The following is a 17,500-nucleotide window of genomic DNA, read 5'->3' as shown; positions in this document are numbered from 1 at the left end:
AGCCGGGCTGGAAGGAGATCCAGGAGGTGGTCCGAAGGGCAAGGACCCAGTGGAGTACCTTACAAGGTCTATAAGAACTGTCCAAGACTACTCCGCAGACTCTGGAAAATCCTGAAGGTGATCTGGAGGAGGGGCAAGGTAGCAGACCAGTGGAGACAGGCAGAGGGTGTGTGGATCCCAAAGGAGGAGAAGTCTCAGAACATCAACCAGTTCCGAACCATCTCGTTGCTGAGTGTTGAAGGGAAGATCTTCTTCAGCCTCATTGCCAGGCGACTGACAGACTACCTCCTGAAGAACTCGTACATTGATAAATCAGTCCAGAAAGGAGGGATCCCAGAGGTATCTGGATGTCTGGAGCACACAGGCGTGGTAACTCAGCTAATCAGGGAAGCAAGGGAGAACAAGGGGGACTTGGCTGTTCTGTGGCTGGACCTCGCAAATGCCTATGGATCCATACCCCACAAGCTGGTCGAAGAGGCAAAGAAGTTCAGAGACCTCATTCTGGACTACTATGCCAACTTCCATCTGAGAGTCTCCTCCGGAAAAACAACCTCCGACTGGCACAGGCTTGAAAAGGGGATCATCACTGGCTGTACAATCTCAGTCATCCTCTTTGCACTCGCCATGAACATGCTGGTGAAGTCTGCAGAAGTTCAGTGCAGAGGGCCCCTCTCCAGGTCTGGAGTCCGACAGCCACCCATCCGAGCCTTCATGGACGACCTGACAGTGACCACTACATCTGTCCCAGGCTGCAGGTGGATCTTGAATGGCCTTCAGGAGGTGATTTCCTGGGCTCGCATGAGCTTCAAGCCGGCCAAGTCGAGGTCCCTTGTGCTAAAGAGAGGGAAGGTTACTGGCAAGTTCTGCTTCTCACTTGGCACCACCAAAATACCATCACTCACAGAGGAACCTGTGAAGAGCTTGGGAAAGGTGTTCAATTGCAGCCTGAGAGACGCAGCCTCCACAAAATCGACCAACCAAGACCTGGAAACCTGGCTGACCGTGGTGGACAAGTCTGGCCTTCCTGGCAAGTTCAAAGCCTGGATTTACCAGCACGGGATTCTCCCTCGGATCCTCTGGCCTCTCATGGTGTACGAAGTCCCCATTTCAACGGTGGAAGGCTTTGAGATGAGGGTCAGTAGGTTCCTGCGCAGGTGACTGGGACTGCCGCGAAGCCTGAGCAGCATTGCTCTATACGGACACAATAACAAGCTGAAGCTCCCCATCAGCAGCCTGAGCGAGGAGTTCATGGTGACATGGTCCAGGGAGCTCCTACAATATCGGGAGTCCAGTGGCCTAAAGGTTGCCCAGGCTGGGATTGAAGTCAGGACGGGGCGGAAGTGGAGAGCTGCCGAGGCTGTGGATGTCGCAGAGGCAAGGCTACGGCAAAGGGTGTTGGTGGGAACAGTGGCGCAGGGGAGATCTGGCTTAGGTAGCAGAAGAACACCCAGTGGCGCAGGGGAAAGAGAAGAGGTCACTGATCCTCGAGGAGGTGCGAGCAGGAGTTGAGGAAAGGCGAGCCTGCCAGATGGCGGGAATGCGGCAACAGGGCACCTGGACCAGATGGGAACAAGCAGCAGAGCGCAAGGTCACATGGACCGAGCTCTAGAAAGCCGAACCCCATCGGATAAAGTTCTTGATCCAGGCGGTCTACGACGTGCTGCCAAGTCCATCCAACCTCTTCACCTGGGGGAAGGTGGAGACACCAGCCAGAGGAGAGGAACCTTGGAGCACATCCTAAGCTGTTGTCCAAAAGCCCTGGGTGAAGGGCGGTACCGCTGGCGACATGACCAGGTCCTGAAGGCCATAGCCGATACCATCTGCAGGGGAGTCAGTCACAGCAAGAGCCTCCGTCCAGTGAAGAGCACCGCTTTCATCAGAGCTGGGGAGAAGTCAACACCGGCTGCCCAGAACACCTCTTCTGGTCTGTTGGCAACAGCATGCGACTGGGAGCTGTCAGTTGATCTGGGCAAGCAGTTGAAGTTCCCTGACGTGGTTGCCAAAACAACACTAAGGCCAGATATTGTGCTTACCTCAGTGGCCTCCAAGCAGGTAATCCTCCTGGAGCTCACAGTGCCTTGGGAGGACCGTATGGAGGAGGCCAATGAGAGGAAGAGCGCAAAGTACTCTCAGCTTGTGGAGGAATGTCGGAGCAATGGGTAGTGAGCGATGTGCCGGCCCGTTGAAGTGGGATGTCGAGGGTTTGTGGGCAAATCCCTCTGCAGGGCCTACAGAATGCTTGGCATCACAAGGGCCAGCCAACGAAGGGCCATGAAGTTAGCCACAGATGCAGCAGAAGTGGCATCAAGGTGGCTGTGGATCAGGAGGGGAGAGGCGTGGCATGTAGGGCAGTAGCGCTAACTGGACACAGGCTGGGGCCTGATCAACCCTAGCTGGGTCGCCTAGGGGAGGGGGTCTGATTGTTGAAAGACCCGAAACCCCCTCACTGAGGATGTGTCCAGTTGCACCATTGGTGTATTTAAAAAGTAATATAGACGATGCAAGGCATTAGTGAGGTTAGAAAGGAGAAAGGAGACTGATCCAATGCAGCAGAGACATTCAATGCATGCCACGCATTAATATCTCTTGGCCAGGCATTAGAGGCTAAGAGATATTAATGCATGATAATATTATTTATCATTATTATAATATTATTGTAATTTCCATTAAGAAAGTGTTGACTATTATTGTTATTTTTTTTCCCTGGTCTTTAGTATTCCCTTTTTTAGTTTGTCGCGTACCACGTTTGCTGCTGGCGTTGCTATCTTTTTATTTTTTTCTTCTTCTTCTGTTGTGTTGTGGTGTGCTGTGTCACGGCAAATTTCTTCCCCCTACAAACCCCCCCCACCCCCACCCCCACGCCCCCCATTTACTTCCGTGGTCATGTTTCCTCTTACGTCATTGACAGCTATCGATAGCACTTCGGCTTTGACTGCCCGTCGCTAGAAGGATACTTCGTCTTTGACAGCTGCTGGAATCTGAAGAAATTGATTATTGTTTTTTTTTTGTACAGGCGCGAAACAGGACAGTTGCGTACGGTTAAGGACCCCCAGCAACTTTGTGACTTTATTGGACGCAGCCCCAGAAGTAAATGGGGGGGGGGGAGGTTTTTGTAGGGGGAAGAAATTTGGCGTGACAGCTGCAGCAGTGCCTGGTGAATAATTGCCTGTTTCAAAGAGTGCTGCTCGTTTTTCGTATGTGGGTAACAACATTTAATATATATATACATTATATATATATTTCCGAATTGGTTCAACCGCCACCCGCCCGAATCTATTTAAAATCTATTTTTTTCGTCATGCATCCGCCCGACCCGCGGATTATCCGCGGACTCCACGGTTGTGTCCGCAAACCGCGCATCTCTAGTGTGTATGTATACTTTTTGAGCATGTTTAACAATTCTGCAATAATAATAGCCGTGATATGAAATTTTCATATTGTTACATCCCTCGCTAGCACTGTGACTAATGGGATGGACAATGTTTGACTACAGTGGCAGATTCGCGCAAAACTTGTACCATATATGAAGATATCTGCTGACGTTACATGTTGGAAAAACGTCACAAGTTGTGCAAATTCCAAACGGCTCATTTGGAGGAAGTATGATGGAAGACAAGATTGTTTTATAAATATGTCCGTCATGTATCTATGGTTTGATTTCACATTTTTGTGACCTTTGGCGGTACCAAATGCACAAAAATCGGTACCAATAGTTTAAAAAAAAAGTTGGTTTTGCATTATAAGCCCCCCTTTAAAGGCCTACTGAAATGAGATTTTCTTATTTAAACGGGGATAGCAGGTCCATTCTATGTGTCATATTTGATCATTTCGCGATATTGCCATATTTTTGCTGAAAGGATTTAGTAGAGGCCCTGCGATGAGGTGGCGACTTGTCCAGGGTGTACCCCACCTTCCGCCCAATTGTAGCTGAGATAGGCTCCAGCGCCCCCCGCGACCTCGAAGGGAATAAGCGGTAGAAAATGGATGGATGGATGGATTTAGTAGAGAACATCGACGAAAGTTCGCAACTTTTGGTCGCTGATAAAAAAGCCTTGCCTGTACCGGAAGTAGCGTGACGTCACAGGTTGTGGAGCTCCTCACATCTGCACATTGTTTACAATCATGGCCACCAGCAGCGAGAGCGATTCGGACCGAGAAAGCGACGATTACCTCATTAATTTGAGCGAGGATGAAAGATTCGTGGATGAGGAAAGTGAAGGACTAGAGGGCATTGGAAGCGATTCAGATAGGGAAGATGCTGTGAGAGGCGGGTGGGACCTGATATTCAGCTGGGAATGACTAAAACAGTAAATAAACACAAGACATATACAGTATATACTCTATTAGCCACAACACAACCAGGCTTATATATAATATGCCACAAATTAATCCCGCATAACAAACACCTCCCCCCTCCCGTCCATATAACCCGCCAATACAAATCAAACACCCGCACAACACACCCAATCCCACAGCCCAATGTACCGTTCACCTCCGCAAAGTTCATACAGCACATATATTTCCCCAAAGTCCCCAAAGTTATGTATGTGACATTCACATAGCGGCACGCACGTACGGGCAAGCGATCAAATGTTTGGAAGCCGCAGCTGCGTACTCACGGTACCGCGTATCCTATACCAAAGTCCTCCTGGTAAGAGTCTCTGTTGTCCCAGTTCTTCACAGGCCAATGGTAAAGCTTGACTGTCATCCTTCGGGAATGTAAAAAATGAAACACCGGCTACGTGTTTGTGTTGCTGCAGCCGGCCGCTAATACACCGCTTCCCACCTACAGCTTTCTTCTTTGCTGTCTCCATTGTTCATTAAACAAATTGCAAAAGATTCACCAACACAGATGTCCAGAATACTGTGGAATTTTGCGATGAAAACAGACGACTTAATAGCTGGCCACAATGCTGTCCCAAAATGTCCGCTACAATCCGTGACGTCACGCGCAGACATCATCATACCGAGACGTTTTCAGCATGATATTTCGCGGGAAATTTAAAATTGCACCTGACTAATCTAACCGGCCGTATTGGCATGTGTTGCAATGTTAAGATTTCATCATTGATATATAAACTATCAGACTGCGTGGTCTGTAGTAGTGGGTTTCAGTAGGCCTTTAAATGAAATTATCTCAAATTGAGGGCTTTTCTCAGCATAGGTGAGATTGAAAAAGAGAAGAATTTGATTTTTAATCACAGATCATGATTAGTTAATCGCTTGTTTTTTTTAAGTTGCTTAAAAGCACTATTTACAACATGAGTTATGCACTTTATGTAAATAACCAGTTTGGCTATGAATAGAGCTTTTACAGTACCTGTCGTACAAGTTTTACATTTAGAGTGAGACGTCTTTGGATGCTTTGTCTCAGACGGGGTGACCCCTGTGGATTCCACCTCAGACTGGAACGCCCCAGTTGAGCACTGGGGTAACTATGAGGAGCCTCCTGTGACGGTGACGGTGGTTCAGCGCAAGGACAAAACCATTCTCAAAAAGGTCTGTCTTATCCTGTCCACACTATTGTATTTCATAAAATGCCATTTTTTTACAAATCTGGTTTGTTGTTGTAGGTGTCAGAGGATAAGGACTGCGAGGATCCAGCAGGGGTAGCTGTCAAGTCCAAGAAGAAACGAAAAAAGAAGAAGAGACTGGAAGAAGAGGCGGCGTCTGAGGCCCAGGCAAAAAAAACACACAAAATAAAATTTGCAATGCAAAAAATTTGAATTTTATGTATTCTTTGTTGATATTAGGTAGTGAATGCAGTTCTTAAACCTCAACAACTTCCTGCTCTGGCCTCCAAGAAGCCGAGTCCCAACTCATTATCTCAGAGTAAGTCCTAAACATCGAAAAAAAGAGTCTGTAACATGTTCTAAAATCTTTTTGTGTTTGCAGAGCGAACTGAGCAGTTGGCAGAGGCCTCCCTCAAGAAAAAGGTCAGAAGGGAAACTTAAAAGTCGCCTAAAAAGTCCTGTCAAACCATTTATGCAAACGATTGTTGAATATATCATATGCAATAATTAATACCAGGTACAAAGCTTTTTCTTTCTGGAACACACTTTTTTTATTATTTACTGAAATATTGATGATGATGATAAGAAGAAAAGTCACTTGCTTGGTTGTGTTAAGTGTTTAAAATGAAGGTGGTGTAGAGGGGTCCTATGGACTTAAATCTAATTTGCACTATTTTTGCTGCGCTGCAGTCTTGCAGTGGAGGTACAGGTTTGCGCGATGTTTATTGCTTCGAATGGAATCAAATATTTTTTTGTGTTCATTTTTATAATTTTTTGATATTTTGCTCTGTGGAATGTTGCACTTTTTGTTGACAAATACTCAACCTTTATTGTATGGAAAAATGCTCCAATCATTCAACATATGTTAAGATATCATGTTTGCTGTACAACAGAACAGCAGAATAGTTCTTTTTGAGATGGGTTTAGAATGAAAGTGACCAATGCTGGCCACTAGGAGGCACTGTACTATGAACAGAGTCTTATATAAAGAGAGTATAGCCAACTAAACAGACACCGTACCATGAATGCTACCAAGGACGTGTGCAATTGCTGTCGTTTTGACATTAGTTTTTTGGACAATACAAAACCAAAACAATATGTCTGTGTATAGTTCTAAACATACTCAAGCTCATAAATTTACAATTAACATGCTTTTATTTTGTGAAAGTATAATTTTGTGGCCGAATTTGACGCACTCTGCTGCTACATTCCTGCAGTGTTTTTTGACCAGCAGACAAGACACTCTAACACGCACCCGATGGCGCAATAAATGGGAAAAATACACAGAATGACCAAAAAAAGAACATATTACCCTCATTTTGCCTAAATCTTCCATTAACTTTGGACCAACATTCACGGAGAAATTATGACTTGTGTGTAAAGGGTGTCAACTGTGGTGGCTGCCTACATTGCATTTGTAATCACCAGAGGTGTGGACTCGAGTCACATGACTTGGACTCGAGTCAGACTCGAGTCATGAATTTGATGACTTTAGACTCGACTTGACAAAATGTAAAGAGACTTGCAACTCGACTTAGACTTTAACATCAATGACTTGTGACTTCACTTGACTTGAGCCTTTTGACTTGACATGACTTGCTACTTTCCCCAAAACCTAAAGCTTAAAAAGTTATTTGGGAGCGCTCCGTTGCTTTCATTTTGTACGTGTCTGTCTATCAGCGTGTGTGCTGCGTGTCAGCGTGTGTGCTCTCAGTACAACAGCCAATCAAATTAGATCTACATTGTTTTCATCACACAGCATTCAGCCAATCAAATTGCAGGACAACAAATGAACAAGAGTTGTCAAACAACGCGCCAGTGAGAAAGATTTATACCAAAGTTGGTTTCGTTCGGGTATAAAAACTACGACTTGGTCTACAAAAAACGAATTGCCGTATGCAAATCACGCAGTTCGAATATTACAGACGGAGACGCAACAACTTCCAACTTCGTTCGACATTTGAAGTTGCACAAAGAAGGGTAAGTTTTGAATGTAAGCTAACGTTTATTGGCTAAGTAACATGACTTATTTGCTGTGTAGTTAAATCAGTGAGGCTGTAAACTCACTGCTAACGTCATAACCATAGACATCTTATAAGTAGACGCAGCATCGAGCGCTACTGCCTACTGGCGCAGACGAGACGCGGGGCCGCCATCTTGGAGTGGTGATCCGCTCCACTCAGTGCAATTCATTTGGCAGGAGCAATGAACTGTCAGCGCATTTAATTCATTTTACCTCACTGAATACCACTCATTTTCACACGCTTTTTTGTCATACGTGTAGCTATGATAACGGACACATGTTTTATTATTCATAGTTTGCTTAACAGTAATATAATATTCTTATATGCTATAAGTGACCAGACGTCCGAGATCAAAACTGGGAATATAAACCCAGAGAAGGGGGAAAAAAACGGTCAGCTATTTTTAAGTTGAAGAAACAATATGATTACGTTATATATACATGCGTATATCCTACATAAACAATGTATGAATACATTAGATATCTATATATCTTATAGACCAGACCTGGGCATTGTACGGCCCGCGGGCCGCATCCGGCCCTTTGCGCATCCCTGTCCGGCCCGCGTGAGGCCAATCATAAATTACAAAATAAATTTAAAAAAGTATCTATGTCGAGTGTGCAATACAACGGTGCTGCTTTTGTTTTGAAAAGCGTTATTTGTATTACTTCCGTGTGGACGTATGCGCGTGTGCGATTGTGAGTGAATTGAACGGCGCAATTACAAATTACAAAATAAAGTTTAAAAAACATCTATGTCGTGCGCGCAATACAACTGTGCTGCTTTTATTTTGAAATGTGTTATTTATGCCGTATGTCCGGGGGGAACCTGTGAGTGAAGGTGCATAGAGACAAGTGATGAGACGCTAAAAAAAAGAAAAGTTGATGAGGAATGGCGTGTTTCCAACAAGAGATGGACTGCCAAGTATTTCTTTACATAAATTAATGGTAAAGCCGTGTGCTTAATGTGTGGTACACAGGTTGCTGTGTTTAAATATCATTTTAATCGCCACTACATGAAGAAACACGAGGGAAAATACCGGAATGTGTCTGATGAAGCGCGCGCAAGGGAGGCTGATGCGTTGATGGTAAAACTGCAAACCCAACAAGGACTTTGTGCCATATTTCACACCCCCAGAGATGCAGCCGTCAGGACAAGTTTCGTCATTTCTCACAAAAGCGCCAGAAAAAGTAAGGCGTTTTCTGACGGAGAGTTTATTAAGGAGTGCTTATTGGACTTTGTTGCGCTGATAATGCCCGGAGACATGGACTGTTTTTCGCTAACTTTGGATGAGAGCTCTGATGCAGTCAATTAAAGAGACAACCACAGGTAATGACTTGTTCACAGAGGTAAATGGGTGTTGGGACAAGCTGGCAGGTGTGACAATCCAATCCACTTTATTTATATAGCACATTTAAACAACAAAATGTTTCCAAAGTGCTGCACAACAATATTACAAACAATATTCAAATATTATCCTTAGCTCCACCAATGACTGAATAAAAAGAAAAAACAATTACATATAAAACCAATATAAAAAACAATATAAAATAAATATGATTAAAAACTATTTTTAACAACAGATGGTTGTCCAAATCTGATGGGGAAAAATGTTGAATAATGCAGGATAAAGTGACCATCAAAAGCAATCTGCTTTTGTATAAAGTTAAGTTAGGTTAAATTAAATTATTATTATTATTATTAATTATTATTATTATTATCATCATTATTATTTATCTTACGGTATATCAAAAATAACATTGAGCAAAATTTAATTGAAATATTGTCGTGTGGCCCTCCAGCAGTGCTCGGGTTGCTTATGCGGCCCCCGGTGAAAATTAATTGCCCACCCCTGTTATAGACTGTATCTCTGTTGCTGCAGCAGCAGAGAGTTTATTCCGTCTTGACACTTTGTATTGATATTTTGTATTACATTCTTCCCTTAAATGATAATGTTTACAGTGATTGTTATATATGTATTTTTTATGTATGTCGCTTTGGATAAAAGCGTCTGCCAAATACTTAAACATATATAAACACCTGAAACTCTTTATATCAGCTAAAACCACCAATCTGTTTCACTGGATTCAGAATAAAACCAAATGCTGTCTTACCCAACAATGTTAGTATTTGAATATTGTTACTTGAAGACTTATTCCTGGTTACAATTATACTGTTAAAGGCCTACTGAAATGAATTTTTTTTATTTAAACGGGGATAGCAGATCTATTCTATGTGTCATACTTGATCATTTCGCGATATTGCCATATTTTTGCTGAAAGGATTTAGTATAGAACAACGACGATAAAGATCGCAACTTTTGGTATCTGATAAAAAAAGGCTTGCCCCTACCGGAAGTAGCGTGACGTAGTCAATTGAACATATACGCAAAGTTCCCCATTGTTTACAATGATGGCCGCATGAAGTGAGAGAGATTCGGACCGAGAAAGCGACGATTTCCCCATTAATTTGAGCGAGGATGAAATATTTTTAAATGAGGAAAGTGCAAGTGAAGGACTAGTGGGGAGTGGAAGATGCTGTGAGAGCCGGGGGTGACCTGATATTCAGCTGGAAATGACTACAACAGTAAATAAACACAAGACATATATATACTCTATTAGCCACAACACAACCAGGCTTATATTTAATATGCCACAAATTAATCCCGCATAAAAACACCTAGGTGTTTGTTATGCTAGCTCCTAGCTACTAGCTCGAGCTAGTTATAGCTCGAGCGGGTAATATGGACGGGATCCTGTATATATAACCCGCCAATACAATTCAAACACCTGCACAACACACACACTCACTCAGCCCAAACAACCGTTCACCTAACCCAAGGTTCATAAAGCTTATATATTTAATCAAAGTTACGTACATGACACGCACGTACTGGCAAGCAATCAAATGTTTGGAAGCGCGCGGGTGGGACCTGATATTCAGCTGGGAATGACTACAACAGTAAATAAACACAAGACATATATATACTCTATTAGCCACAACACAACCAGGCTTATATTTAATATGCCACAAATTAATCCCGCATAAAAACACCTAGGTGTTTGTTATGCTAGCTCCTAGCTACTAGCTACTAGCTCGAGCTAGTTATAGCTTGAGCGGGTAATATGGACGGGATCCCGTATATATAACCCGCCAATACAATTCAAACACCTGCATAACACACACACTCACTCAGCCCAAACAACCGTTCACCTAACCCAAGGTTCATAAAGCTTATATATTTAATCAAAGTTACGTACATGACACGCACGTACTGGCAAGCAATCAAATGTTTGGAAGCGCGCGGGTGGGACCTGATATTCAGCTGGGAATGACTACAACAGTAAATAAACACAAGACATATATATACTCTATTAGCCACAACACAACCAGGCTTATATTTAATATGCCACAAATTAATCCCGCATAAAAACACCTAGGTGTTTGTTATGCTAGCTCCTAGCTACTAGCTACTAGCTCGAGCTAGTTATAGCTTGAGCGGGTAATATGGACGGCATCCCGTATATATAACCCGCCAATACAATTCAAACACCTGCATAACACACACACTCACTCAGCCCAAACAACCGTTCACCTAACCCAAGGTTCATAAAGCTTATATATTTAATCAAAGTTACGTACATGACACGCACGTACGGGCAAGCAATCAAATGTTTGGAAGCGCGCGGGTGGGACCTGATATTCAGCTGGGAATGACTACAACAATAAATAAACACAAGACATATATATACTCTATTAGCCACAACACAACCAGGCTTATATTTAATATGCCACAAATTAATCCTAATGCTAGCTCCTAGCTCCTAGCTACTAGCTCGAGCTAGTTATAGCAAGCGATCAAATGTTTGGAAGCGCAGCTGTGTACTCACGTTATCGCAACTGTGTATCCAAATCAAAGTCCTCCTGGTAAAAGTCTCTGTTGTCCGAGTTCTTCCATCTTGACTGCATCTTTCGGGAATGTAAACAAAGAAGCGCCGGCTGTGTACGTGTTGTTGCTGACTTCCCTCGCAAAATAGACACTTCGCACCGACAACTTTCTTCTTTGCTTGCTCAGCTTCTTTCTCCATAATGCAATGAACAAATTGCAACAGATTCACCAACACAGATGTCCAGAATACTGTGGAATAATGAGATGAAAACAGAGCTATTTCGTATTGACTTCAATGGTGTCCGAATACTTCCGTTTCAATGATTGACGTCACGCGCATACGTCAACCCTCAGAGGCGTTTCGAACCGGAAGTTTAGCGGGAAATTTAAAATTGCACTTTATAAGTTAACCCGGCCGTATTGGCATGTGTTGCAATGTTAAGATTTCATCATTGATATATAAACTATCAGACTGCGTGGTCGGTAGTAGTGGCTTTCAGTAGGCCTTTAAGAAAGTATTGTCTTATATTTTGCCTAAAATGAGAATGCATCATAATCAGTGGCGGCTGGTGAATTTTGTTTTAGGTGGGGCTGAAAGTTTGTAAACCAAACCCCTGTAGGGGCGTCATCCTCCCCCAGAAGATTTATTTGTGATTTTCACATACAAATATTGAAGATGTTTGCTCCTTCTCAACTCTGTGGTAATGTTATTTTCATAAAATACAACCAATAGTACATTAATGTTAAATCTTACTTGTGAAAAGTAATCCCCCGATTCCTATTTTCAACAGTCCGCTCATTTGAGCAGGAAAACGCTGAACACCAGCCCGGCATCTTTGTTTTCTACCTGTCAACTGTCAGTTTAGGCTGCTCGCCGGCTCCTCATCACCACTTCAAGATGCAATTTGCTCGCGTCACAGCAACCAATACTGCGTGTACTTACAAGATGTCTGTGGTTATAACATCATTTCAAACACGGCAATATGTTGCGTCCACTGCAGTTTGCCACCTTATTCATACTTTTTGTCAAGTGATTTTTTTAAGCAGGGTTGCATGAGGTACCTACATTTAATGTTACGTTAGTCAATGTATCACACACAGTAACATAACGTTAGGCGGCGGTCAGCAGCACAGCATATTTTAGCCACCTACAAAAAGACAAACATAGTCAAATAAAGGTCAGTTAAAATGTACACTATATTAAGAATATGTGTACATATTGCATTGGGCCCTGACATCTAAAAAGTACAACTCTGTTCATTGTTATGTTCATGTATTTGTTATGTTTTTCATGTGTACGCACACATAAACACACATACAGTATGAGATGAGATCAATGAGATAAGGTAAGAACAGAATAGAAACTGCTGTGGAACTAGTTACAATGCAATATGCCATGGAAATACAATGTTAACACTTTTGTACAAATAAGTACAGTTGCACTTGTTTTTGCGAATGTGTTTATTCTGTAAAGGAATGAGTTAAATGTTTAAAATTGTTTAAACTATTAAAATGACTGGTTAATAGTGCTATTATGAATTGCAATGTCAGTACTATTTTTTTTCCTGCTATTTCAAATGCACTTGTGTAAAAATATTAGTCTGTGGTTAAAAGGACTTGAAAGGACTCGAAACTCAAAATGCAGGACTTGTGACTTGACTTGAGACTTTCCAGTCTTGACTTTGGACTTGACTCGGAACTTGCCTGTCTTGACTCGGGACTTGACTCGAGACTTGAGGGCAAAGACTTGAGACTTACTTGTGACTTGCAAAGCAATGACTTGGTCCCACCTCTGGTAATCACTGTATGAATGTCTCATTAGGTATTATTCTAACTTATCTTTCTTTTTCGTAACATGCTAAGTGAATAACTGTACTTTTGTAGTTATTTCCCCGCATTTCTGCAAAATAACTTAGATTTGTTAACACTGGCGAGCTGTAGAGAATATGGTGTGAGTTTTAGTCCAGAACATTTTTTGCTTTGTTCATTATTGGCTTATTTCTTGCCACTTTATGTTGTATATTTTTTATGAGATTTTCAGTTTACTTTCTAATCTATTATTACACCCAAAATGTGGTTTCTCTTGCTTTTCTCCATCTATTTGTATTTGTGTTTGACTTTCTCTTCTACTGTTGACGACTAGCATTACCGGTATTTTAGTTTTACTGAGATTCAAAGATAGTTTGTTTTGTCTAACCATCTGTTAAATGTATGAATTTCTTCTGTTATTATTTGTATTAGTTTCTGTATGTTCTCTGTGTCGTGTGTTTACCAGGCACAAGACATTGTAGTTGGTGGCTCTCTAGTGTTGTTCACAAACCTTCATTTCACATACTTGTCTTCTTTCCGGGTTGTTGGGAAAGCGATATAAAAGCTTTCCACTATTCTCGTGGCTGGAGCAGCCCAATGCGATGTACAAGCTTTCCACTATTCTCGTGGCTGGAGCAGCCCAATGCTGTACAAAATGGCATATTTACACATCGAAAAACTAACAAGGAAGTACCACAAACACATCGGATCATCTCAAAGTTGTCATGGCGCCCTGTAGTCACACGAGTGCCTTTTTAAACCAATCATTGAGGAGATCGCCTGAAACCGAGTTGGCCATATTCTCTTTATACTACGACTCTGACTATTAAAGGCTGAATCTGATTATCTCATGATGCAAACGCACCCTGAAGTATTGACAGGCTATATTTATTGTTATCTCAGTCAATATTTATCTGTGCAGACTTTTAGTTAGTCAATTTGCTCCAGAATGGAACATTTTCCTATTTTATGTACTGGAAAAAAACATGTGGGATTTTCCCCACTTTTGCGCTGTGCAAAATGATAAATGATAAATGGGTTATACTTGTGTAGCGCTTTTCTACCTTCAAGGTACTCAAAGCGCTTTGACAGTATTTCCACATTTACCCATTCACACACACATTCACACACTGATGGCGGGAGCTGCCATGCAAGGCGCTAACCAGCAGCCATCAGAGGCAAAGGGTGAAGTGTCTTGCCCAAGGACACAACGGACGTGACTAGGAAGGTAGAAGGTGGGAATTGAACCCCAGTAACCAGCAACACTCCGATTGCTGGCACAGCCACTCTACCAACTTTGCCACGCCGTCCCAAAAGGCAGTGTTTTGTTTTAGATGTCAACAAAATGTCTTATTTGTTGCATTAACCATGAATGATGACAGCAGCTTTAATTGTACCTCTTTATGTTTTTATTACAGGAATTTGATTCCATTGCCTTAACTTGTAGTTGTATATAAGTGTTGACTGGCGACTTTTTTAAAATTTCCATCCAATTCTAAGTTTTGATGTCAAACGAGTCTTGCATGACTTTAATGATGATGATAATAATAATAATAGTACTACTTGTGTACAGGAAATCTTTAAAGCAGATTTGCCTGTTTTTGTCTTCGAGGTATAACATCCAGTTTATGATCTTTTTTTTTTTTAATTAAAAAAGACAAATGGCAGTTTTTCCTCTTTAGTAGACATGAGCAGTACTGTTGTTGTTGTTCCAAGATGGGCTGGTGGGGGGTAATAAAAGAAAATAGAACAAAATAAATATTACAATTGTAGGCAACTGTTTTTTGTTATTTTTTTCCTTTTTGTACTAGATTTTTACTGATGATTGAGTCAATGTATTTATATTACTTCATTTGTGAATGATTTCTTTATTGAGGTGATACAAATGATATTTCTATGTATAAAAAAAAATACAAATAAATGAGAATTGCTTGATTTTACCTATTGAAAGTTTTATTTTGAACAGCAGTATACTGTATACAACAGGAATACTTTTCCCACCCTCAATTTACATTGCAAAAGTAAGCAAATATGGTTCACATACACCCATAATAAATTATTTCAAATTTACATTAAAAAATAATTTGATTTGTAACATATACAATTTAAATTTAGTTTTGAATGTAATTAAAGAAAACAATTGCACATGCACATCTTTACAGGGAGGGCGCTCCGAATGTGTCCAGTTGCAAGGATATATCTTGTGAACAGCCCCCTTCATGCTTCACGATTTTCCACTCGAATCTGATTTTACATACGTGCATTTTAAAACCATATTTTCCTTCAAACATGTCTTGATTGTAGTTCAACTAAATCATATGTGCGTGTATATGTGTGTGTATATACTGAACAAAAATATAAACTCAACAATTGTGTTTTAGCTCCTATGTTGCATGAGTTGAACTCTAAAAGATCTAAAACTTTTACTACACACACAAAAGACTCATTCCTCTCGAATATTGTTCACAAATCTGTCTAAATCTGTGTTAATGAGCACTTCTTCTTTGTCAAGATAATCCGTCCCACCTCACAGATGTGGCATATTAAGATGCTGATTAAACAGCACAGGTTTTCCTTAGGATGCCCACGATAAAAGGCCACACCTATGTGTATGTATATGTGTGCTCATAAGTTTACATACCCTGGGAGAATTTATGATTTCTTGGCCATTCTTCAGATAATATGAATAATAACACAAAAACCTTTCTTCCACTCAAGCTTAATGGTTGTGTGAAGCTATTTATTGGCAAACAACTGTGTTTACTCTTTTTAAATCAAAATGAAAAAAGAAAGTACCCAAATGACCTGATCAAAAGTTTACATACCCCAGTGACTTTGATCTGATAACATGCACAAAAGTTGACACAAACAGGTTTGAATAACTAATCAAGGTTACAATCCTCACCTGTGACCTGTTTGTTTGCAATTAATGTGTGTGTATAAAAAAGGTCAGTGAGTTTCTGGGCTTCTGACAGACCATTGCATCTTTCATCCAGTGCTGCACAGATGTTTCTGGATTCTGAGTCATGGGGAAGGCAAAATAATTGTCAAAGTATCTGCGAGAAAAGGTAATTGAACTGCATAAAACAGGAAAGGGGTTTAAAAAGATATCCAAGGAATAGAAAGTGCCAATCAGCAGTGTTCAAACGCTGATTAAGAAGTAGAAAATGAGGGATTCAGGTAGACCAGCAAAGATTCAGGCCACAACTGCCAGGAAAATTGTTCGAGATGCAAAGAAAAATCCACAAATAACTTCAGCTGAAATACAGGACTCTCTGAAAAATTGTGGTGTGGCTGTTTCAAGATGCACCATAAGGAGGCACTTGAAGAAAAATGGGCTGCATGGTGGAGTCGCCAGAAGAAAGCCATTTCTGCGCAAATGTCACAAATCATCTGATAATCTGGAGAAATCCAGTGACTGCTGTGAAAAGGGCAGCTGACAACTAGGGAAAGACCTTGTGACAGCTTGGAAAGACAGTTGACAGGAGGGAAAGACCCCGACGGGGCTGTCATGGACTAGCTATCCATGATGGCAGGCTCTGTCGACACGCCCAAAGAGAAAAATACCCCTAGAGTCTGCGAGAGCGGGGGCGGAAGAAGACTCATTGGCTGAACATCCGGCAAATGACCCTGGATTGAACATGACGACGAAACAGATAATCAGCACAGAACAAGCAACATCAGCTGAAGGACAAGAGCGCCAAGTATGCAGCTGTGGCTGGTCCAAAATAACATCCAGCAAAGGCCTTAAAATACATCAAGGGCGGATGAAGTGCTTGAAGAAAACGAATCCAGGACCACGCATTGATCTGTATCTTTAGAGAGTAAGGTCAAGTCAGGCGAGTGAAGCTCAGCGGCAGGATTTAACCCACAGTCCACCGAGCATCAATACCCCAGAGGCTGAAAGTAATTCAAGCACTACATCAGAGATTGTGGAACCAGGCCACTTGCAACCTGCTTTGGAGAAGAACATGCAAGGCCACAGACCTCATGTGAAGTGGCCAACGTCCAGCAGCAAGAAAGAGTGGGGAATAATCAATCCAGACCTGATCAAGATCCTGGACAGAATCAAAGGAACGGTGGAGAAGATGGGAGATCTGATCTACTCCTATGGAGCAGAAAGATTCGGAACACATGTGACAGGGAAAAAGGACATGCCATCAACAACCCTACCAAAGTCCAGAAGGCAAAAGGAAATCGAGCGACTGGTCAAAGAGAGAAGGGTTTTGAGGAAGGAATGTAAGAGAGCCTCACTGGAGGAATGA

At 41.9% G+C, this 17,500-nt stretch overlaps 1 protein-coding gene across 4 annotated transcripts in view; it reads left to right on the top strand.

Annotated features, from left to right (window-relative positions):
- Window positions 1-17,500, top strand: part of LOC133650848 (lysosomal-associated transmembrane protein 4B-like) — a 90,442-nt gene that overhangs the window by 12,406 nt on the left and 60,536 nt on the right. For 3 of the 4 annotated variants that reach the window (XM_062048550.1, XM_062048552.1, XM_062048551.1), the window contains exons 9-12: window positions 5,375-5,499; window positions 5,574-5,681; window positions 5,754-5,832; window positions 5,896-5,936. In XM_062048550.1, coding sequence (XP_061904534.1) covers window positions 5,375-5,499; window positions 5,574-5,681; window positions 5,754-5,832; window positions 5,896-5,936 — 353 coding nt within the window. Of the gene's footprint in view, window positions 1-5,374; window positions 5,500-5,573; window positions 5,682-5,753; window positions 5,833-5,895; window positions 5,937-17,500 lie in introns of those variants that run through there. The other variant, XM_062048554.1, reaches the window with a different exon arrangement.

This window comes from Entelurus aequoreus, linkage group LG05 (genome assembly GCF_033978785.1).
Source record: "Entelurus aequoreus isolate RoL-2023_Sb linkage group LG05, RoL_Eaeq_v1.1, whole genome shotgun sequence".
Lineage (NCBI taxonomy): Eukaryota > Metazoa > Chordata > Actinopteri > Syngnathiformes > Syngnathidae > Entelurus > Entelurus aequoreus.
This window is presented reverse-complemented; position numbering and strand designations above follow the sequence as displayed.